Consider the following 24,027-nt stretch of genomic DNA (forward strand, 5'->3'; position numbering starts at 1 on the left):
AGTCCTCAGGTGTGCCGCTTGTTTTTGCTACTTTATCTGTTTCTTCTTTGGACTTGATACTATCCCTAATTTCCTTTGTCAGCCATGGGTGCAGTACCTTCCCTGGTTTATTCTTTTGCCAAACTGGGATGAACAATTGTTGTAGTTCATCCATGCGATCTTTAAATGCTTGCCATTGCATATCCACCGTCAACCCTTTAAGTATCATTTGCCAGTCTATCTTAGCTAATTCACGTCTCATGCCTTCAAAGTTACCCTTCTTTAAGTTCACTACTTTTGTTTCTGAATTAACTATGTCACTCTCCATCTTAATGAAGAATTCTAATGAGGAGGTGTAGGAGGAAAATGCTGCAGTTAACCGTGTTAAAGGATGCATAAAAGTAATTGCAAGTTTGACAAGGACCATTTCATGGCTGTGATTGGAGGGAAATGTTGAACTCCACCATATCCAGTCCTGGGAACAAGCTGGAAACCCCGTGTACCTGATGACCAAACATGAAAACTAAATGAAGTGGCAGTGCTGGAAATTAAGTGAGGTGACACTTCACCTTTGAGTCTGTTGGGGTCATCTACTATACCCGGTGCTCCCGGTGTAGCCTCCTGTATATCGGTAAGACCTGACGTAGATTGGGAGACTGATTGGCTGAGCGCCTGCGCTCTATCTGCTGGAAAAAATGGGATCTCCCCGTGGCCACCCATTTCAATGCTATTTCCCATTCCCATTATGACACTTCAGTCTAAGGCCTCCTTTACTGCCGCAATGAGGCCACACTCAGGTTGGAGGAGCAACACCTTATATTCCGTCTGGGTAGCCTCCAACCTGATCGCATGAACATCGATTTCTCGAACTTCTGGTAATTGCCTCCCCCACCCCTTCATCATTCTACCATTCCCATTTCATTCTCTCACCTTATCTCCTTAGCTACCCATCAGGTCCCTTCTGTGCTCCACCCCTTCCCTGTTCTGCCCTCTCCTATCAGATTCCTCCTTCTCCAGCCCTTTATCTCTTTCAGTAATCAATGTTACTCTTAACTTCACCCCTCCCTCTCAGCCAGTTTCACCTACCTTGTACTAACTCCTCTCATCCCCCCTCCACCTTCTTGCTCTGACTTCCAGTGCCAATGAAAGGTCTCAGACGGAAATGTCAACTCTTTACTCTTTTCCATAGATGGTGTCTGGCCTGTTGAGTTCTGCCAGCATTTTGTGTTGTTTGGATTTCCAGCATCTGCAGATTTTCTTGTGTTTGAGTTTCAGTTGATAGACCACAAAGTGATTGTGAGGGTGGGAGATTGTTACAGTATTCCCTTTCTGACAGCCCTTCCCACCAACTCTCTCTCCACAGTGAATGGCCCACATTCTGAACAGGGTGGTACGGAAACCCCTTTCATTTCTGCAGAATGATTGAATGGATATTAAAATTGTTTCCTGCGTGGGATTCTTATCTGTGACACATTGTCCACCTGAGCTTTTTGGAGATCTGAAAAGCTTTGGAATGCATTATGGGTGTATTGATGATGGACACACCCTACTAGTCAATTATACATGTCATTGCTGTTATTTAGATAAAGTTAATTGGTAAATTATATTTTGTTTATTATCATCACATGTTCTGAAGTACAGTACAAGAGTTTTGTATGCCGTCCTATAGATGATTTTGCCACAGCAGTATGTTGTGATTCTAGTTATTTCAGATATTTGATGGGAATTTTACTACATATTATTTTAAAAGATTCTCTTCACTGGAGTTGTGTTAAACAATAAACTGTTGATAGAGTTGGTTTCTTTCTGCTGGGAGATTAATGGATGTGCAGCTGGACTGGGTGTTTTGAACTTGGCCACTGCCATGGTGTGTTGTGATCCAAGTCTGATCTTTCAAAAATCCGATCATCCCAGTCTCTTGTTATTACTTTAAAGGGGTGGGATGGTAGAGGAAAAAGATGTTGTTTTAAGTTCTTGCTGAATAATGGTTCATGATTGATGGAAATATTAGTGAAGAATGAAGAAAGAAAAACAAATGGATGTGTGAAACTGGTGAGTGACAGATCAGGTAAATACACCAAACATGAGAAATGATCAGTTGGCCTATAATGCCGTTTAGGGAATGAAATAATGTAAGGTGTGGGTTTATGCTGGTTTTGACTCCAGTTACCTCAATTGGTATGTTGTCTGTCAAAAAGAAGTGGCACTTCCAGCTGTGAAGCACGTGCACCCTCTTGTGGTCTTCGGAGCTTCCTGCAGTATAATGAGGAGTGAAGTGTTGGAAATAATGGAAGCAAAGTCTGAGAGTTATTAAGACCACTATTCGATGTATTAGAGATTTTCCTCTGTCGACACCTCACTCTAACAAATATCAGAAGATTGGGCTGCTTAAAAGGAATTCAGTTTATCGTAATGGAAGTTTAAAAAGATCTGATGAGTTCGTACTTAGATGAGCACAGGTTTCTCCCTTTCAGGCTAACACACAAAAAATGCTGGAGGAACTCATCAGATCAGGCAGCATCTTTGAAAATGAATAAACAGTCAACATTTCATTTCTTCTACCAAAGTGCATGACCATACACTTTCCAACACTCTATTCCATCTGCCATTTCTTTGCCCTTTCTCTTAATCTGTCAAAGTCCTTCTGTAGTCTCTCTACTTACACAAAACTACCTGCCCCTTCACCTATCTTCATATCATCTGCAAATTTTGCAACAAAACCATCAATTCCATCATCCAAATCATTGACGTACAATGAAAAAAGAATTGGTCCCAACACAGACCCAACACGATCACTGGCAGCCAAGCAGAAAAGACTCCTTTTATTCCCACTTTTTGCCTCCTGCCAGTCAGCCACTGCTTTATCCATGCTAGAATCTTTCCTGAATTACCATAAGCTCAAAGTTTGTTAAGCAGCTTCATGTGAGGCACATTGTCAAAGGCCTTCTGAAAATCCAAGTACACAACATCAACTGATCCTCGGAGACTCTACATTGAGGGTCATGGTCTCAGTCTTCCTCTGGCTTATTTAGAGTCCAGCCTGTCCACGAAAGGTCCACAAGTGCTGAGTTTTCTCGTGCATGTGCTGGTATATACAGTATGCGACAGTAATGTGATGTCATCCACGCAGTCAAGGTCTTCTAAAGTAGAGAATAGAGTCCACCTAATGCTGCCCTGCTTATCTTTTGTTGTTTGCCTCATAACCCAATCACCTGGTTAAATAGTATCACCAACATCACACAGCCTTGCCTGTCTCCTGTCTTGACTTAAAAGCTCAAATTGCACTCCTCATCTGTACAGGTGAAATTAGCATAGTCTATATAAGCTGGGCAATTTTGGAAGGGATTCTGTATGATCTGAGAATTCACCAGAGAGCCCTCTCTGTAGGTGCTAATAAAAGCCCTTTCAAAGTCCACAAAATTCACATACAGTTGTCTTTGCCACTCTGTGCACTGTTCTATGACACATAGTGTGAAGATTTGGTCGACACAGCCTCTGTTTCTCCTGAAGCCATCTCGCTCGTTCCTCAAGCACATATCAACAGCATCTATAATCCATGGGACAATGACTTTGGCCAGAATCTTGCTGGGCACTGTTGTCATGCCAGCTGTTGCAATCACTTAGTGCTCCTTTCTTGGGGATCCTAACAATAACTCCCTTTGTCTCGTTCTTGGGTACTTGTCCCATTCCCAGATTATAGTAGACAGTGATTACAGGATGGCTGCTGCAACTTTTGATTCATCTTTCAAATGGCCATGTCCTGGAGCTTTGCTATTTAATGATTTAATTGCAGCAACAATCTTCTTCTTGGGTGGATATGCATTGATGTCGAGGTCTTCTGCTGCCTCTCGTATATCAGGTTCTTCATTTGGTAGTGGCCTATTTTGTAATTCTCTGAAGAACTCCATCTATCATGCTGCCTTTAGGCTGCCAGACCCTGCCCATCTGCTTTCACTGATACTCAGTATATGTAGGAGAGCCAGTACCTCTTCCCCAGGGCACCACTGCTCAATACAAGAGGACATAGCTTTAAGGCAAGGGGTAGAAAGTTCAAGGGGGATATTAAAGGAAGGTTTTTTATTCAGAGAGTGGTTGGTGCGTGGAATGCACTGCCTGAGTCAGTGGTGGAGGCAGATACACTAGTGAAATTTAAGAGACTACCAGACAGGTATATGGAGGAATTTAAGGTGGGGATTTATAAGGGAGGCAGGGTTTAAGGGTCAGCACAACATTGTGGGCCAAAGGGCCTGTACTGTGTTATATTGTTCTATGTTCTATAATGACACATTTCTGCAGTTATCTGTGTTAACTTGCTGGTGGTGTACATGGTTTGTACATTCCAAAAACCAGTTTTGGTCTTGATCTTGGCAGTGCTCAGGGCTTCCTTCGTCAGGTCAGTGGCTTCCTCTCGGTTTTCACTACTCTCAGTTATGCAAATCGTGGGTGGAGCCTCAGGAATACCATCACACACACACATACAAGTTTTTTGACCATTCAGGGTTGTTAGCTTTGAGCTGAATCTTCAAACCTAGAGGACTGTTGGACCACTCTTAGTTTGGCATCTACCCTTTGACCTGTTTGGCATGGGTGATCCTACCAAGAGTTAAAGCGCAAGGCCCTGACTCCAGCCAATGTAGCTCTCTGGGTTATTGAGGCAGACAAGCCGCCAACTCTACAAGGTTGTGGTCTTCTTGGAGGACCCATACAGAATACACTCCCTTTATTTTCCCACTCTTTGTCTCCTGCCAGTCAGCCAATTCTTCTATTCATGCTGGTATCTTTCCTGTAATACCATGGGTTCTTACCTTATTTAGCAGCCTCGTGTGTGGCACCTTGTCAAAGGTATTCTGAAAATTTAAGTAAACAACATCCACTGACTCTCCTTTGTCTGTCCTACCTGTTATTTCCTGAAAGAATTCTAACAGATTTGTGAGGCAAGATATCCCCTTAAGGAAACCATGTTGACCTTGGCCTATTTGTATCATGTGCCTCCAAGTACCCCAAAACCTCATCCTCAAAAATGGATCCATTATCTTCCCAACCACTGAAGTCAGACTAACTGGCCTATAATTTCCTTTCTTCTGCCTCACTCCCTTCTTAAAGAGTGGAGTAAAATTTGCAATCTCGTCATTCAGAACCATTTCAGAATCTAGTGATTGTTGTAAGATCACTACTAATGGCCCCTCAATCAGTTCAGCAACCTCTTTCAGAACCCTGGCATGTAGTCCATCTGGTCCATGTGAGTTATCTACCTTTTCAGCTTCCCAAGCACCTTCTCCTTAATAATAGCAACTACCATCACTTCTGCCCCCTGATGCACTCAACTTTTTGGCAAATTGCTAGTTGTCTTCCACAGTGAAGACTGACCTAAAATACTTATTCAGTTAATCTGCCATTTCTTTGTCCCCCATTACTGCATCTACGGCAGGGGTGTCAAACTCATTTTAGGTCACGGGCCGGATTGAGCAAAATGCAGCTTCATGCGGGCCGGATCAGTCGGACGCGTGCGAATGCAGCTTTCGTTGCCTCCGTTTTTTCAGCCTGCTCTCATGTGTCTCAGTCTCTGCTATAACTACAAAGTGTTTCACTTTACAAATTCCGTTTCTTATGAAGAAGACTGCCGAATAAACACTAAAAACCCTGAAAACCTGGTACCTGAATAAACTCAGCATTAGCCAAATCATACGCCATAGGTGCTTCAATTACTGGGGCCAGCTTTAATAGTAATTAGATATTATCTCGCGGGCCAAAGATAATTCCACCACGGGCCGGATTTGGCCCGCGGGCCTTGAGTTTGACATATATGATCTACAGCATCATTATCCAGTGGTCCAATATCCACTCTTGCCTCTCTTTTACTCTATATAAATTTGAAAAAAGAACTTTTGCTATACTCTTCGTTGTTTTTGGCTTGCTTACCTACATATATTTTATCTTTACCCTCCTTATTTTTCTTAGTTGTCTTTTGTTGGATTTTAGAAGCTTTCAAATTCTCTAACTTTCCACTAATCTTTGCTGTACTATATGCCCCTGTTGCTTTCATGCTGTCTTTGACTCCCCTTGTCAGCCATGGTAGCCATATCCTCCCTTCATCTTTGGAGTATCTTACACATTCAGAATTGCCCCCAGAAACTGCAGCCTTCACTGTTCTGCTATCATTCCTGCTGGTGTCTCCTTCCTTGGATAGCTCCTCTCTCGTGCCTCTATAATTCCCTTTACTCTACTGTAATACGGACACACCTGATCATATTAGGATCACTGTCTCCCAAGAGTTCCTTCAGCTTAAGCTCCCTAATCAAATCCGGTTTATTACACAACACAATCCAGAATTGCTTTCCCCTAGTGGGCTCAACCACAAGCTGATCTTAAAAAGGGTCATCTCATAGCCAGTCTACAAATTCCCTCTCTTGAGATCCAGCACCAACCTGATATTCCCAGTCTACTTGCATATTGAAATCCCCCATGACTATTATAACATTGCCTTTATTACATGCCTTTCCTATCTCCCATTGTAATTTATATCCCACAACCTGGCAACTGTTCAGAGGCCTATATGTAACTCCTGTCAGGATCTCCTTATCCTTGCAGCTTCATAACTTTACCCACAAAGATTCTACATATTCAAATCCTATGTCACCTCTTTCTAAGGACGATTTCATTTTTTACCAAAAGAGCCACCCCCTCTGTTTGTCCTTTCAATACATGATGCATCGTTAGATGTTAAGCTTTCAACTATGATCTTCTTTCAGCCAAATCTCAGTGATACACAGTGTCACACCTGCCAATCACTAACTGTGCTCAAAATTGTCAACCTTTACCACATACTGTGTGCATTCAAGTATAACACCTTCAGTCCTATATTGATCACCGTTTTTGATTTTTGCCCCCATGTTATACTTCAGCTCACCCCACTGCCTGCAATTTTGCACTATCATCTGCCTGTCCATTCTCACCATCTGACTGCATTGATTTGTATAGTGATTACTGCACTCTCAGCCCTATCACTCTGGTTCTCATCCCCTGCCAATCTAGTTCAAACTCTCCCCGGCAGCTCTAGCAAACCTAGCTGCAAGGATATCGGTCCCTCTTGTGTTCGGGTGTAACCCACCCTTTTTGTACAGGTCATAGCATTACTAGAGGGGATCACAGTGATCTCCTGCACCACTTCCTCAGCCACTCATTCATCTGTACCATCACCCTGTTCCCAATGCATGTGGCACTGGGAGTAATCCAGAGATTACTATCTGTTCCATAACTTCCCATACTTGCTGTGCAGGACCTCTTCCTCCTTTCTACCTATGGTATGTCATTGGTGCCAACGTGCTCTGTGACCACTTTTGCTCGCCCTCCCTCTTGAGTATCTTCTGCAGCCACTCTGAGACATCCTGGACCCCAGCACCTGGGAGGCAATACATTATCCTGGCTTCTCTTTCACAGCCACAGAATATATTGCTCATCCTCCTAACTATCCGTTTTCCTACCACTACCGCTCTGTCTGACTTTACCCTTCCCTGCTGAACCTCGGAGCCAGCCACAGTGGCTCTGTGCCCTGATAGATCATCTCTCAACCCCCACTCCCACCAGCGATATCCAAAAGGTGTAATTGTTGCTGAGATGAATGGCCACAGGGGAATGCTGCATTGACAGCTTACTCCCCTTACTCCTCATGGTGGTCACCCATCTGCTATCTGAACCTTGCACTCCGGGTGTGGCCACCTCACCTATGGTTTTCAGACTCCTGATGGTCCTGAGTGCATTCAGCTCCAGCTCCACCTACAAACCCCATTTCCAGAAAAGTTGGGGTATTTTCCAAAATGCAATAAAAACGAAAATCTGTGATATGTTAATTCACGTGAACCCTTATTTAACTGACAAAAGTACAAAGAAAAGATTTTCAATAGTTTTATTGACCAACTTAATTGTATTTTGTAAATATACACAAATTTAGAATTTGATGGCTGCAACACACTCAACAAAAGTTGGGACGGAGTTAAAATAAGATTGAAAAGTGCACAGAATATTCAAGTAACACCGGTTTGGAAGACTCCACATTAAGCAGGCTAATTGGTAGCAGGTGAGGTATCATGACTGGGTATAAAATTAGCGTCCATCAAAGGCTCAGTCTTTGCAAGCAAGGATGGGTCGTGGCTCACCCCTTTGTGCCAAAATTCATGAGAGAATTGTTAGTCAGTTCAAAAGGAACATTTCCCAATGCAAGATTGCAGAGAATTTAGGTCTTTCAACATCTACAGTACATAATATTGTGAAAAGATTCAGAGAATTCAGAGACATCTCAGTGTGTAAAGGGCAAGGTCGGAAACCACTGTTGAATGCACGTGATCTTCGAGCCCTCAGGCGGCACTGCCTAAGAAACCATCATGCTACTGTGACAATTATAGCCACCTGGGCTCGGGAGTACTTCGGAAAACCATTGTCACTTAACACAGTCCATCGCTGCATCCAGAAATGCAACTTGAAACTGTATTACGCAAGGAGGAAGCCATACATCAACTCTATGCAGAAACGCCGGCGAGTTCTCTGGGCCCGAGCTCATCTCAGATGGACAGAAAGATTGTGGAACCGTGTGCTGTGGTCAGATGAGTCCACATTTCAGCTAGTTTTCAGAAAAACGGGTGTCGAGTTCTCCTTGCCAAAGATGAAAATTACCATCCTGATTGTTATCAGCGAAAGGTGCAAAAGCCAGCATCTGTGATGGTATGGGGGTGCATCAGTGCCCACGGCATGGGTGAGTTGCATGTATGTGAAGGTACCATTGACTCTGAGATGTATATTAGGATTTTAGAGAGACATATGTTGCCATGAAGGCGACATCTCTTCCCGGGACGTCCATGCTTATTTCAGCAGGACAATGCCAGACCACATTCTGCACGGGCTACAACAGCGTGGCTTTGTAGACACAGAGTGCATGTGCTTGACTGGCCTGCTGCCAGTCCAGATCTATCTCCTATTGAAAATGTATGGCGCATCATGAAGAGGAGAATCAGACAATGGAGACCATGGACTGTTGAGCAGCTGAAGTCTTATATCAAGCAAGAATGGACAAAATTTCCAATTGCAAATCTACTACAATTAGTATCCTCAGTTCCAAAACGATTAAAAAGTGTTATTAAAAGGAAAGGTGATGTAACATAATGGTAAACATGCCTCTGTCCCAATTTTTGTTGAGTGTGTTGCAGCCATCAAATTCTAAATATGTGTATATTTACAAAATACAATTAAGTTGGTCAGTAAAACTATTGAAAACCTTTTCTTTGTACTTTTGTCAGTTAAATAAAGTTTCACGTGAATTAACATATCACAGATTTTCGTTTTTATTGCATTTTGGAAAATATCTCAACTTTTCTGGAAATGGAGTTTGTACATTTCCTTGACCTTGTCAGCCAAGAGGTGAAGTTGGGTTCACTGCTAGGTACCCTAAATTGCCACATCTCAGAGGAGGAGCATTCCACTGCCTGAACTACCATCCTACCTACGCTTGTTATGTTTCTAAATTCTCAAACTTAAATTTCTAGCCTGCACCTATTCTCACTCAAGCCTGTTGAGTCAAAGCCTGACCACTCTAACACTGTCCACTCACACAATGGGTGTTCTGCCCAAACCCTTGCTAATTGCTCCTGATTATTAACCCAAACAATGTCCTGCTCTGCAGACAAAATCATAAGACCTTCAGTCATAGGAGCAGAACTAGGCCATTTAGCTATTGAGTCTGCTCTGCCATTTCATCAAGGCTGATCCATTTCCCTCTAAACCCCATTCTCTTGTCTTCTCATGATATCTTTTCACACCCTGACTAACCAAAAACCTATCAATCTCCACCTTGAGTACATCCAATGACGACCTCCACAGCCACCTGTAGCAATGAATTCCACAGATTCACTGCTCTCTGGCTAAATTCCTCCTCATCTCTGTTCTAAATGGACACCCCTCTATTTTGAGGCTATGCCATCTAGTCCTAGGTTCTTCCACCATAGGGAACATCCTCTCCACATCCACTGTATCTAGGCCTTTCAACATTCGATAGGGGTTCAATAAGATCCCCCCCCCCCCCAATCTTCTAAATTCAAGTGAGTAAAGGCCCAGAGCTGTCAATTGTTTCTCATATGATTAAGACTTTCATTCCTGGAGTTGTTCTTGTGAACCTCCTCTAAAACCTCTCCAATATCAGCACATCCTTTCATTAAATAAGGGGCCCAAAAACTGCTCACAATACAGGAACAAATGAAGTACTTGAGGAGTATAAGAAATGCAAGATAACACTTAAGAAAGAAACCAGGAGGTCTCAAAAAAGGCATGAGGTTGCTATTGCAGACAGGATGAAGGACAATCCTGAGGGGTTCTATGGTATGTTAAGAGCAAAAGAATTACAAGGGACAAAATTGGTTCTCTAGAAGATAAGGATGAAGCCAAGAGAGATGGGGAAGATCAAAAATGGACATTTTTGCTTCTGTGTTTAAGCGGGAGATGGACACAGAGTCTCTAGAAGTAAGATAAAGCAGCAGTGAAGTCATGGACCCTGTAAAGGTTACAAAGGAGGAGGTGTTTGCTGTCTTGAGGAAAATCAGGGTGGACAAACCATCAGGGCCTGACAAGGTGTTCCCTTGGACCTTGTGGAAAGCAAGTGCAGAAACTGCAGGGGCCCTAGCTGAGATATTTAAATCATCCTTAGCAACAGGTGAGATGCAGAGGTTGTTCCTCTGTTTAAGAAAGGCTCTAAGATTAAACCAGGAAACTATAGACTGATGAGTGTGATGTCATTGGAAGTTATTCAAAGGGATCAAATTTACGAGTGTTTGGATAGACGGACTGATTAGGGATAGTCAGTGTAGCTTTGAGCATGATGGGTCATATCTAACCAATATTACAGAGTTTTTTGAGAAATTACCACGGAAGTTGATGAAGCCAAGGCAGTAGATGTTGTCTACATGGGCTTCAGCAAGGCATTTGACAAGGTCCCACATTGGAAGTTGGTCACGAAAGTTCAGTCATTTGGCAGTCAAGATGAGGTAGTAAATTGGATTAGACATTGGCTTTTCAGGAGAAGCTATAGAATGGCAGTAGATGGTGGCCTCTCTGACTGGAGGCCTGTTACTAATGAAGTGCCACGGGGATCGGTGCTGGGTCCATTGTTGTTTGGCACCTATGTCAACCATCTGGAAGATAATGTGGTTAACTAGATCAGCAAATTTGTGGATGACACCACGATTGGGGGTGTAATGGCCAGCGAAGAAGTCTATCAAAGCTTGCAGTGGGATCTAGACCAACTGGAAAAAGAGCTGAAAATTACAGATTAAATTTAATGCTGTCAAGTGTGAGGTGTTGCACTTTGGGAGGACCAACCAGGGCGGGTCTTACACAGTAGGGCACTGATGAGTGCAGTAGAACAAAGTGATCTCGGAAGACAGGTTCCTTATTCATTGCAAGTGGTGTCACAGGTAGATGGGATCATAAAAAAAGCTTTTGGCACATTGGCCTTCATAGATCATAGTACTGAGTACAGGAGTTGGGATGTTGTGTTGAAGTTGTATGCAACACTGGTGAAGCCTGATTTGGAGTATTGTGTGCAAGTTTGGTCACCTACCTATGGGAAAGATGTAAATGAGACTGAAAGATTAGAGAAAATTTACAAGGATGTTTCCAGACTGGAGGACCTTAATTATAAGGAAAGATTGAATGAATTGTTTAGAACTTTATTGCCTGGAAAGTACAAGATTGAGGAGAGATTTGATAAAGGTATGTGAATGACCCCTGTGGAATGCCACTAGTCACCAGCCACCAATCAGCCAATGCTCTATCCATGCCTGAATCTTAGCTGTAATACTATGGGCTCTTGTTAAGCAACCTCATGTGCAGCCCCTTGTCAAAGGCCTCCTGAAAATACAAGTACTCAACATCCAGCAGTTCTTAATGCCTCTACAATCTCTTCAGCTACCTCTTTCAGAACACCAAGGTAGAGTCCATCTCGTCCAGGTGACTTATCTAGTTTCAGACCTTTCAGTTTCCTAAGCACCTTCTCCCTACAAATAGCAACTGCGCTCATTTCTGCCCCGATTCTCTCAAACTTACGGCATACTGCTAGTGTCTTCCACAGTGAAGACTGATGCCAAATACTTATTGTTCCTCTGCCATTTCCTTGGCCCCCATTACTACCTCTTTAGCATCATTTTCAAGCAGTCCAATATCTACTCTCACCTCTTTTACTCTTGATATATCTGAAAAAACTTTCAGTATCCTCTTTGATATTATTGGCTAACTGACAACCATGTTTCATATTTTCCCTCCTTATGGCTTTTTTTTGTTGTCTTTTGTTTGTTGAAAGTCTCTCAATCCTCCAACTTCCCACTATTTTTTGCTCTATCATATGCCCTCCTTTGCTTTTATGTTGGTTTTGACTTTCCTTGTCAGCCACAGCTGCGTCACCCTGCCTTTAGAATACTACTTCTTTGGATACATCTATACTCTGCCTTCCAAATGTATTCTAGAAACTCCATCCCAATAGGCACTGATTGTTTTTAAAAACAGGCATGTAAAGTCCACAAGGAACTGTCTCCATCTCACTCCGTGATCCCCAACTCTGTTTAGGGTACCTACATCTCGAAGTGCATTCATTGTTTGACAGTCATCTTACACCTCATAGAAACATAGAGAAACCTACAGCACAATACAGGCCCTTCAGCCCACAAAGCTGTGCTGAACATATCCCTACCTTAGAACTACCTAGACTTTACACATAGCCGTCTCTATTTCTAAGCTCCATGTAGCCATCCAGGAGTCTCTTAAAAGATCCTATCATTTTCGCCTCCACCACTGCCACCGGCAGCCCATTCCATACACTCACCACTCTCTGCGTAAAATTTTTTTACCCCGACATCTCCTCTGTACCTACTTCCAAGCACCTTAAAACTATGCCCTCTCGTGGTAGCCATTTCCACCCTGGGGAAAAAGCCTCCGACTATCCACACGATCAATGCCTCTCATTATCTTGAACACCTCTATCTGGTCACCTCTCATCCTCCGTTGTTCCAAGGAGAAAAGGCTGAGTTCACTCAACCTATTCTCATAAGGCATGCTCCCCAATCCAGGCAACATCCTTGTAAATCTCCTCTGCACCCTTTCTATGGTTTCCACATCCTTCCTGTAGTGAGGTGACCAGAACTGAGCACAGTACTCCAAGTGGGGTCTGACCAGGGTCCTATATAGCTGCAACATTACCTCTCGGCTCCTAAACTCAATCCCATGATTGATGAAGGCCAATGCACCATATGCCTTCTTAACCATAGAGTCAACCTGCATAACAGCTATGAGTGTCCTATGGACTCAGACCCCAAGATCCCTCTGATCATCCACACTGCCAAGAGTCTTACCATTGATGCTATATCCTTCCAAAATGAACCACTTCACACTTAACCCGGGTTGAACTCCATCTTACGTATCCATTAAGTACCTCTGCTACCACCTCCGGTTCCATACTGTCCCACTTTTCCACTGGCACACTTAGAAACATAGAAAGTAGGTGCAGGAGTAGGCCATTCGGCCCTTCAAGCCTGCACCGCCATTCAGTATGATCATGGCTGATCATCCAACTCAGAACCCTGTACCTGCTTTCTCTCCATACCCCCAATCCCTTTAGCCACAAGGGCCATATCTAACTCCCTCTTAAATATAGCCAATGAAGACAGACAGACATACTTTATTGATCCTGAGGGAAACTGGGTTTCATTACAGTTGCACCAACCAAGAATAGTGTAGAAATATAGCAATATAAAACCATAAATAATTAAATAATAATAATACTAAGTAAATTATGCCAAGTGGAAATAAGTCCAGGACCAGCCTATTGGCTCAGGGTGTCTGCCACTCCGAGGGAGGAGTTGTAAAGTTTGATGGCCACAGGCAGGAATGACTTCCCATGATGCTTAGTGTTGCATCTCGGTGGAATGAGTCTCTGGCTGAATGTACTCCTGTACCTAACCAGTACATTATGGAGTGGACATTATTATGAACTGGCCTCAACTGTTTCCTGTGGCAGAGAATTCCACAGATTCACCACTCTCTGTGTGAAGAAGTTTTTCCTCATCTCGGTCCTAAAAGGCTTCCCCTTTATCCTTAAACTGTGACCCCTCGTTCTGGACTTCCCCAACATCGGAAACAATCTTCCTGCATCTAGCCTGTCCAAATCCCTTTAGAATTTTATACTTTTTAATAAGATCCCCCCTCAATCTTCTAAATTACAGTGAGTATAAGCCTAGTCGATCCAGTCTTTCTTCATATGAAAGTCCTGCCATCCCAGGAATCAATTTAGTGAACCTTCTCTGTACTCCCTTTATGGCAAGAATGTCTTTCCTCAGATAAGGGGACCAAAACTGCACACAATACTCCAGGTGTGGTCTCACCAAGGCCTTGTACAACTGTAGAACCTCCCTGCTCCTGTACTCAAATCCTCTTGCTATGAATGCCAACATACCATTTGCCTTTTTCACCATCTGCTGTACCTGCATGCCCACTTTCAATGACTGGTGTATAATGACACCCAGGTCTCATTGCATCTCCCCTTTTCCTAATCAGCCACCGTTCAGATAATAATCTGTTTTCCTGTTCTTGCAACCAAAGTGGACAACTTCACATATATCCACATTAAATTGCATCTGCCATGAATTTGCCCACTCACCTAACCTATCCAAGTCACCCTGCATCCTCTTAGCATCCTCCTCACAGCTAACACCGCTGCCCAGCTTCGTGTCATCCGCAAACTTGGAGATGCTGCATTTAATTCCCTCATCTAAATCATTAATATATATTGTAAACTGGGGTCCCAGCACTGAGCCTTGCGGTACCCCACTAGTCACTGCCTGCCATTCTGTAAAGGTCCCGTTTACTCCCACTCTTTGCTTCCTGTCTGCCAACCAATTCTCTATCCACATCAATACCATACCCCCAATACAGTGTGCTTTAAGTTTGCACACTAATCTCCTGTGTGGGACCTTGTCAAAAGCCTTCTGAAAATCCAAATATACCACATCTACTGGTTCTCCCCTATCCACTCTACTAGTTACATCTTCAAAAAATTCTAAAAGATTTGTCAGACATGATTTTCCTTTCACAAATCCATGCCAATTTTGTCTGATGATTTCACGCTTTCCAAATGTGCTGTTATCACATCTTTGATAACCGACTCTAGCATTTTCCCCACCACTGATGTCAGGCTAACCAGTCTATAATTCCCCAGTTTCTCTCTCCCTCCTTTTTTAAAAAGTGGGGTTACATTAGCCACCCTCCAATCCTCAGGAACTAATCCAGATTCTAAAGAGTTTTGAAAAATTATCACTAATGCATCCACTATTTCTTGGGCTACTTCCTTAAGCACTCTGGGATGCAGACCATCTGGCCCTGGGGATTTATCTGCCTTTAAGCCCTTCAATTTACCTAACACCACTTCCTCTACTAACATGTATTTCCCTCAGTTCCTCCATCTCACTAGACCCTCGGTCCCCCACTATTTCCGGAAGATTATTTATGTCCTTCTTCCCCATGATCAATTCACCTGTTTCTGACTGTAAGGGACCTACATTTGTCTTAACCAATCTTTTTCTTTTCATATATCTATAAAAGCTTTTACAGTCAGTTTTTATGTTCCCTGCCAGCTTTCTCTCATAATCTTTTTTCCCTTTCCTAATTAAGCCCTTTGTCCTCCTCTGCTGGACTCTGAATTTCTCCCAGTCCTCAGGTGTGCCACTTTTTCTGGCTAATTTGTATGATTCTTCTTTGGAATTGATACTATCCCTAATTTCCCTTGTCAGCCACGGGTGCACTACCTTCCCTGGTTTATTCTTTTGCCGAACTGGGATGAACAATTGTTGTAGTTCATCCATGAGATCTTTAAATGCTTGCCATTGCATATCCACCATCAACCCTTTAAATATCATTTGCCAGTCTATCTTAGCTAATTCACGTGTTATACCTTCAAAGTTACCCTTCTTTAAGTTCAGAGCCTTTGTTTCTGAATTAATTATGACACTCTCCATCTTAATGAAGAATTTCACCATATTATGGTCACTCTTACTCAAGGGGCCTCGCCCGACAAGATTGCTAACTAACCCTTCCTCATTGCTCAATACCCAGTCTAGAATGGCCTGCTCTCTAGTTGGTTCCTCGACATGTTGGTTCAGAAAACCATCCTGCATACATTCCAAGAAATCCTCTTCCTCAGCACCCCTACCAATTTGGTTCACCCAATCTATATGTAGATTGAAGTCACCCATTAAAACTGCTGTTCCTCTATTGCATACATTTCTAATTTCCTGTTTAATGCCATCCCCAACCTCACTACTACTGTTAGGTGGCCTGTACACAACTCCCACCAGCGTTTTCTGCCCCTTAGTGTTATGCAGCTCTTTCCATATTGATTCCACATCCTCCAGGCTAATGTCCTTCCTTTCTATTGTGTTAATCTCCTCTCTAACCAGCAAAGCTACCCCACCTCCTTTTCTTTTCTGTCTATCCCTCCTGAATATCCCTGGATGTTGAGCTCCCATCCTTGGTCACCCTGGAGCCATGTCTCTGTGATCCCAACTATATCATATTCATTAATAACTATCTGCACATTCAATTCATCCACCTTGTTACAAATGCTCCTTGCATTGACACACAAAACCTTCAGGCTTGTTTTTACAACACTCTTAGCTCTTATACAATTATGTTGAAAAGTGGCCCTTTTTGATTTTTGCCCTGGATTTGTCTGGCTGCCACTTTTACTTTTTACTTTTTGCTTCTACCCTCATTTTACACCCCTCTGTCTCTCTGCACTTGTTCCCATCCCCCTGCCACATTAGTTTAAATCCTCCTGAACAGCAGTAGCAAACGCTCCCCCTAGGACATTGGTTCCAGTCCAGCCCAGGTGCAGACCGTCCTGTTTGTACCAGTCCCACCTCCCCCAGAACTGGTTCCAATGCCCCAGAAATTTGAATCCCTCCCCCTTGCACTATTTTTCAAGCCACGTATTCATCTGAAATATCCTCCTATTTCTACTCTGACTAGCACGTGGCACCGGTACTAATCCAGAGATTATTACCTTTGTGGTCCTAGTTTTTAGTTTATCTCCTAACTCCCTAAATTCACTTTGTAGGACCTCATCCCGTTTTTTTTACCTATATCATTGGTACCTATTCACCACCACTGGCTTTGCACCCTCCCACTCCAGAATGTCCTGCAGCTGCTCAGAGACATCCTTGACCCTTGCACCAGGGTTGATTGTTCCTATTCTCTCAATCTTATCCTCTAGCTCATCACATACTTGTAGAATGCCTTGGGATTTTCCTTAATCCTGTCTGCCAAGGTTTAAAACTGCACAAGTTTAAAAATCTCTGTCCATCAGTTTCCTCAGTTGTCTTCCAGATCAGCCTGGAATATTATCTCCTCAAGGCTGTGGCGATTTATCTGGCTCTCATTCAACCAAGACACCAAATATTTCCTTTTTAATGTTAACATGCTCAAGAATTCCACTTTGCACCTACCTAAGTTACCAATTACAATGCACTTCTCCTTGCTGAATACAGATGGGCAATAGTAATTTAAGACCTCGCCTACAAAATCTGGTTCCACAGATTGCTACTTTAGTTCCCACTCTGCTTGCCCTCAATATATTCATAAAGTGTTTTTGGGATGTTCCTTAATCTTGGTCATTGGTGATATTTCATGCCCCAGTTGGCTTTCCTAATTTATTTTTATGAACTCCTCTACAAGTTCTATACTCCTCAAAGTCCTGTTTACTCCTGAAACCACTGTTTTCAATTCACACAACCTGCCTGTGCTTTCCATTTTCTCTTTATACAGCCCTTAATATCCTTTGACATTCATGGATCCTTGGATTTTCTAATTTTAACTTACACTCTATAGGAACACATTCATTAACTGTGAAACATTGACATCCGACTTAAATGACACAGATTTGCTTAAAAGTGGCCACTTCTGTCAGATCATTTCTTAAAATATTAACATTAGTCTAACCCCATTCCCCCACCCCTAAATTCTGGACTTTAATTCCCAATCTTTATCCCTTTCCTAAATTACATTGAAACTTGTAGATGGTAAATGTAAATTGATTTTAAATAAATTGTAAATTGTCACCATTTCAAAATGCTTTGCTTCTAACACTTTAACTACTTGTTTAACAACATTCCTTTAACACCAGGTCCAGTACTGCTTCTTCTTGAGAAGGAATATCTATGAAGTTGCTCAAAAAGCACTTCTGAACACAGTTTAAAATGTACACTCTTTAATACTAAACTAATCCCAACTAATACTGAAGACTTTTTACTATGGTAACTCTATTACTCTTGTCTCTCTTTGATTTGTCTATTTATCTGCTCTTCTGTCTCCTGTTACCATTCAGGTTTGTCATATAAACTCAAAAACGTGATCTCTCTTTTGTTCGTAAGCTCTAGCCATATGCCTCATTTGAAGAGTCTTCTTTTGGGCCCCTAATCTAAGGAAGAATGTGTTGGCATTGGAGGAGGTTCACGAGTATGATGGTTAACATATGAGGAGTGTTTGAAGGCTCTGGGCCTGTACTTGCTGGATTTTAGAAATGGTGGTGAGGGGGGAGGGGGTTGGGAAATCTGAAATCCTCGATGGAGTGGATGCAGAGAGGATGGTTCTCATGGGGGTGGGGAAGAGAAAAGTCTAGGACCAGAGGGCACAGCCTCAGAATAGAAAGACATCTATTTACAACAGAGATGAGGAGGTATTTCTTTAGCCAGAGGGTGGTGAATCTGTGGAATTTATTGCCAAAGATAGCTGTGGAGGCCAAGTCTTTCAGTGTACTTAAAGCAGAGGTTGACAGGTCCTTGATTAGTATGGGTGACAAAGGTTATGGGGAGGTGGCATGAGAATGAGAGAAATGGATCAGCCATGTTTGAATGTCATTGCACTCAATGTCCCAAGTCTGCTCCTTTGTCTTATGATCTTATATTCTCAATTACTAATTTTGCAAATCCCACCACATGAAATGTTGATGGAATGTCAGTTCTGCTCTTTCAACTATGATTCTGAGAAGGCAACAGTATAATTTTCCCACGTGTTAATCGATGTGGTGATCAAAGTCAAATGTTTTTAGTTCTTCCATATCTTAATTATAAAATATGGTGCTCATAATATTAAGACCATTAAAACATATAATCAACATAAGGCCATTCAACTCATCAAGTTTACTCCACCATTCTAATATGGCTGATCCCAGATCCCACTCAACCCCACACACCTGCCTTCTCACCATAATCTTTGATGTCCTGACCAACCAGGAAACTATGAATTTTTGCTTTAAATATACCCAGTGTTGGCCTCCACAGCTGTCTGTGTCAAGAGTATTCCACGGATTTACTACTTTCTGGCTAAAAAGGTTCCTCCTTAATTCTATCCTAAAGGGTCACCCTTCAATCTTGAGGCTGTGTCCTTTAGTTCTGGACACACCCACCATAGGAAACATTCTCTAGTCCTTTCAACATTTGATAGGTTTCAATGAGATCTCCCCCGCATTCTTCTAAATTTCTTTGAGTACAGGAACAAATATGTATGGCATCAAACAATTAGACATTGAAGGGATCAGAAAGGGCAGATAAAATTTATATATAAAATGATGTAATAGGCTTTGGTATTGACTTTTGAGCATTTGAAGAGAAGTAGAAGAAAGCTAGTGAATGGTATTTGGAAAACTTAAAAAATAATTTGTAAACACAGTAATAGAGTACATCTGCATCCAGGTAAAATCACTGAATTTTTGGTTAGAAAACATAATTTGTAAACACAGTAATAGAGTACATCTGCATCCAGGTAAAATCACTGAATTTTTGGTTAGAAAACATGTTGGAAAAATTCAGCAGACCAACAAACGTGTGGAAGAGAAACAGTTCACATTCCAGGTCAGTGGTCCTTGATCATGGCTAGTGGTTATATTTCTGAGCCATTGATCTGGACATAAGTTTGAATATCAGACTATCAATTGGACAATTTAACAATAAACAGGAATAGATGGTAGCTAGTAAACTGGATGACTGTAAAAACTTATCTTATATTCTTTAAAGCGTGGTCCATGTGTGACTCTGAATCCACCAATGTCATTGATCCTTTAGTGGATCTTAAGTTCCTTGGAGAGCAGGAATGGACAAGAAATGCCAGGATTTTGTAAATTTCTCCCTCCTACAAGCTAGTAAAACAAAACCCAGGTGTTAATGGTGATTCCTTACTACAACTGGATTAAGGAAAATTATTGCCCTTTCCAGCAGGTTGATTTGGAGAATACTGGCGTGGTTAACAAAAACTGAAGACAATTTGACAAGGGCAAGTAAGTATAAGTTATTGAGTGACAGACCTGGAATTGTAGGTAAGTTGGGTATGAACTATTGAGGGCATGGGGAAGGAGTTGCCCTGGTTCTGTTACATCAGCAGGAATTTTGAATGAGAATGTACATGAGGTATTGATTTGCAAGAATAGCAGGCCTAAAGTTCAATTTTGGCCCAGAAGGAAATGTGGTAAGTGACTGTACTCACTGGGATTTAGAAGAATGCTGGGGGGGGGGGGGGGGTGGATCTCATTGAAACCTATCGAATGTTGAAAGGACTAGAGAATCTATGGTATAGAATAAGATAAAATATCTCGGTCATAGTCAAGGTTACTCCCCCACTGAATGTATTCTGAAAGTACATATAGTAACAAGGGGTAATCTATGTTACATTATACTGGGTCACACATATCATTACCAGTATCTGGAATAGCATCTGTGCAAGATGTTGCTAAGGCCGCACTTGGAATACTGCATTAAAGTTCTGGCCATCCTACTATAGGAAAGATATCAGTACTCTGGACAGACTTCAGATTTACAAAGATGTTTTTGGCATTTTGGAGGGCTTGGGTTTTAGAGAGGCTGGTAGGCTAGAACTCCGCCCCCCCACCCCCGGCCCTTACGAGGCTGATGGGTGACCTTACAGAGGTTTATAAAATCATGCAGTGTATATACAGATTGAGTACCCCTTATCTGAAGTTACAAAACCCCAAAACCTCTGAAATGCTTTGAGTGTTGACATGATGTCACTAATGTAAAATTCCACAAGATACCAGGAAGGTTCTCAGCTAATGTGCAGGTCTCTGTGAACCACAGATGGTTCTGAAAGTGAATTCACATACGTTATGATCAGAAGTTAATGAAAATATAGAAAAACACTGCTTATAGTGAAAAATGAAGATGATGAACATGAAAAGAGAAGAATCATTGGAATAAACATATGCTGCTTAATGATATGCTGATCATGAAACAAAGAAAGATCTATCATGATGAACTTAAAATTAAAGGTAATTGTGAATAGCAGGATGGTTCAGAAATTTAAGAAAAGGTACAATATTAACATTTTAAAGCATCTGTACATCATGAAAATCTGGCACCAGAAGAAGTGATGTTGTTTTTATGTCTTACCTAATGACATTAATCTTTGAAAGCATCACTGATGAAAATCTAACACCAGAACGTCTACAATACTGATAGTTTTATGTAAGCTAAAATCAAACAAAAAGTAAATACAAATACAGTATTTAATCAGAACATGACATTGTAGGTAGAGACTGAAACTTGCAGTTATTTGTTGTTGTTGTTCAACAGATGATTCAGGTATACTCCTGATGCTGCTCTGCTGCTTTTATTACCCTGAGCACAGTATATTTCTGGTATGTAATAATTTTTACTGTTAATTACATGTGTCTTTTGAACAAGTGTAAAACAAAGACTGCTTACGATAGCACATAAATTCAGTCAGAAATGATGGCATTCCCAAGCTATTTCATTAGATATTTCAAAACAGTTCCAGCCCCAAGTATTTTGGATAAGTAGGTAAGACTGGCAAAGTAGAGATAATTCAGCTGCTGCTTGTTGGGTAGTCTTGAATTAGGCACACAATCTCTAAATTGGAGGTCAGACTTGCAGGACAGTTTAGGATATACTTTCAAAGAGTGATATATGTTTAGAAATCTGTTCACTAATAGGGAATTGTTAATTTAAAAGCTTTGGTAAACAATTATTCACCAATCTCAGATGTATGTGGAAAAATGCAGGCAAATGAAGCACTGCTGACCATTGGACTGACCTGTTAACGAACCTGTTATTCTGGTGCAGAAAGTTGGGGCTGTCAATTAAAAATATTTTTTTAATATATTGCTCACAGTCATAAATAGCTGATAATCATAAATTTAATATTTACTATTTTGTCTCTATGTCCTTCATCACCCAAACCTTATGTCTCCCTACCCCCAATCTTGTATGGTTTACTTATTTATTCAGTGTGATTCACCTGTTATCTATGGTACCAATTCCCATTTCAGTTTTTATTAATATTCTTAATATTACTGGCATCACTATTCAGTACGATGCCAAACGATTTATCCTCACTGTATTATTGCTAAACCCAAGCACCATCTCTTTGGAGTGGAAGAAAACTTAGGATCAGAGGGAGATATGAGTATATCATACATTTGGTTCATTTTGTTGTTAAATGCCTTTAAAGAACATAAGCAGAGAACCACAGAAACCAAAATTTTATTTCCAGTGTTTCCAGGGCACATTTACAAACAATTTGCCTCTATCTGTACACAGGCTAAATACAATGTTGAATCTGAGAAAACAGTTCTCATGCACAGTTAAGATTCTCTTTAGAGATGATGAAAAATGAGCAAGGGACCAGTTTTTCCAGAGACCACTATCTACATGCCTATGTTACAAAGCTTTTATCAAATCTCAAATTTGAAAAAGCGACACATGAAATTATATACATTTATGTATCTTTACAGAAACCTTTAAAAAAAATCAAGTCCCATACAAAGACTGTATTAAAAGTCTGAATTAAAAAATGTTCTTACGATCCAACTGGAATGCCTATAGTGTGGAAACTCTACCTGTTTAGTTAATAAAATCTGGAAAATTATTTTAATGATATTTTTGTTTTGTTTACAGATAAAATAATTTGTTCACAGTAGATTTCTAGTTTTTTTAAACTAAAATGACAATATGGCACCCTATCTAAACCAATTTCTTTTTTGAGATGAGGCACTTTCTTTTGCAACTCAAGTTCCAAAAATCAAATTCAAAAAGTTTATTTTGCTCGCCCTTATAAGCTGATGTAAAATATATGCAGCTGAATCCAATTTAGAACATGTATGCAAAAATTGCTGATCATGCAGTATGATTAAGTTTACGTCAGAAGGCTTCAGCACTTGATGCTCTTTTCTACTCAATTTATAAATTTGTACACAAGTTTATCCTATTTCTGGCTGTTAGTGTACACAATGAGCTTCCACAGTAACCAGCACAAAAACCAGCCTGCAGTATTGGCAGAGCATCAACTGTTTTAAAATTCAAGTACAGATAGAAATATGTACAGGAAATTCATATAGAAAACAGTATACTGTTTGACAAGCAATTTGCTGTACAATTTTCTGCAGCACTAGACACATAAATAATTGCAGACCTACAAGTACTGATAGAAGCGAGACTTGACTACTTGATTACTGGATATTTTATGGGGATGAGCATCAACTGTTGTACTAAAATTGTTTTTTCCCTTGCTTTGGTGGCTGTCACCATTTACTTGATCTGTTGAAGATGGTGGGCTAAGAGGTGTTGAAGTGGAAGGATGACTGATTTGGGTCAAACTACTCGAGCTGACTGCATCTTCTCCAGCTGATGCAGACAACTGTGTGTTTGTATCGTTGTCTAAACTAATAACCACAGTTCTTGGCTCCAAGGCTTTTTCTGTGTGCAAATCTGGTGTGCTAGTGCGTAAGCGTTCTCGAGCCAGCCAGTCTGTGATTGAGAGATCCTGGGAATGACATTTTGGCTTGAGGCGATCCATTGCTGACAACTGGGTTTCGTTCCCTCCACTCCCTACGTTATTAGGAGAATGTTCTTGTTCATGTGCTCTCCATGCATTTAAAACACTGAGTTCTGCAAAATCCCTATTTCCTCCCATGGTATGTCTCCGCCTGATGTTTTTTTT

The 24,027-nt window shown here is 41.4% G+C and overlaps 1 protein-coding gene across 1 annotated transcript in view; it reads right to left on the reverse strand.

The window, feature by feature from the left end:
• Positions 1-22,555: 22,555 nt before the first annotated feature.
• The window catches only part of LOC140732273 (rho GTPase-activating protein 21-like), a 188,908-nt gene continuing 187,436 nt past the window's right edge, over positions 22,556-24,027 (reverse strand). The window contains 1 exon segment of the mRNA XM_073054679.1: positions 22,556-24,027. Coding sequence (XP_072910780.1) covers positions 23,500-24,027 — 528 coding nt within the window. The 3' untranslated portion in view covers positions 22,556-23,499.

Source organism: Hemitrygon akajei, chromosome 8 (genome assembly GCF_048418815.1).
Source record: "Hemitrygon akajei chromosome 8, sHemAka1.3, whole genome shotgun sequence".
Taxonomy (NCBI): Eukaryota; Metazoa; Chordata; class Chondrichthyes; order Myliobatiformes; family Dasyatidae; genus Hemitrygon; species Hemitrygon akajei.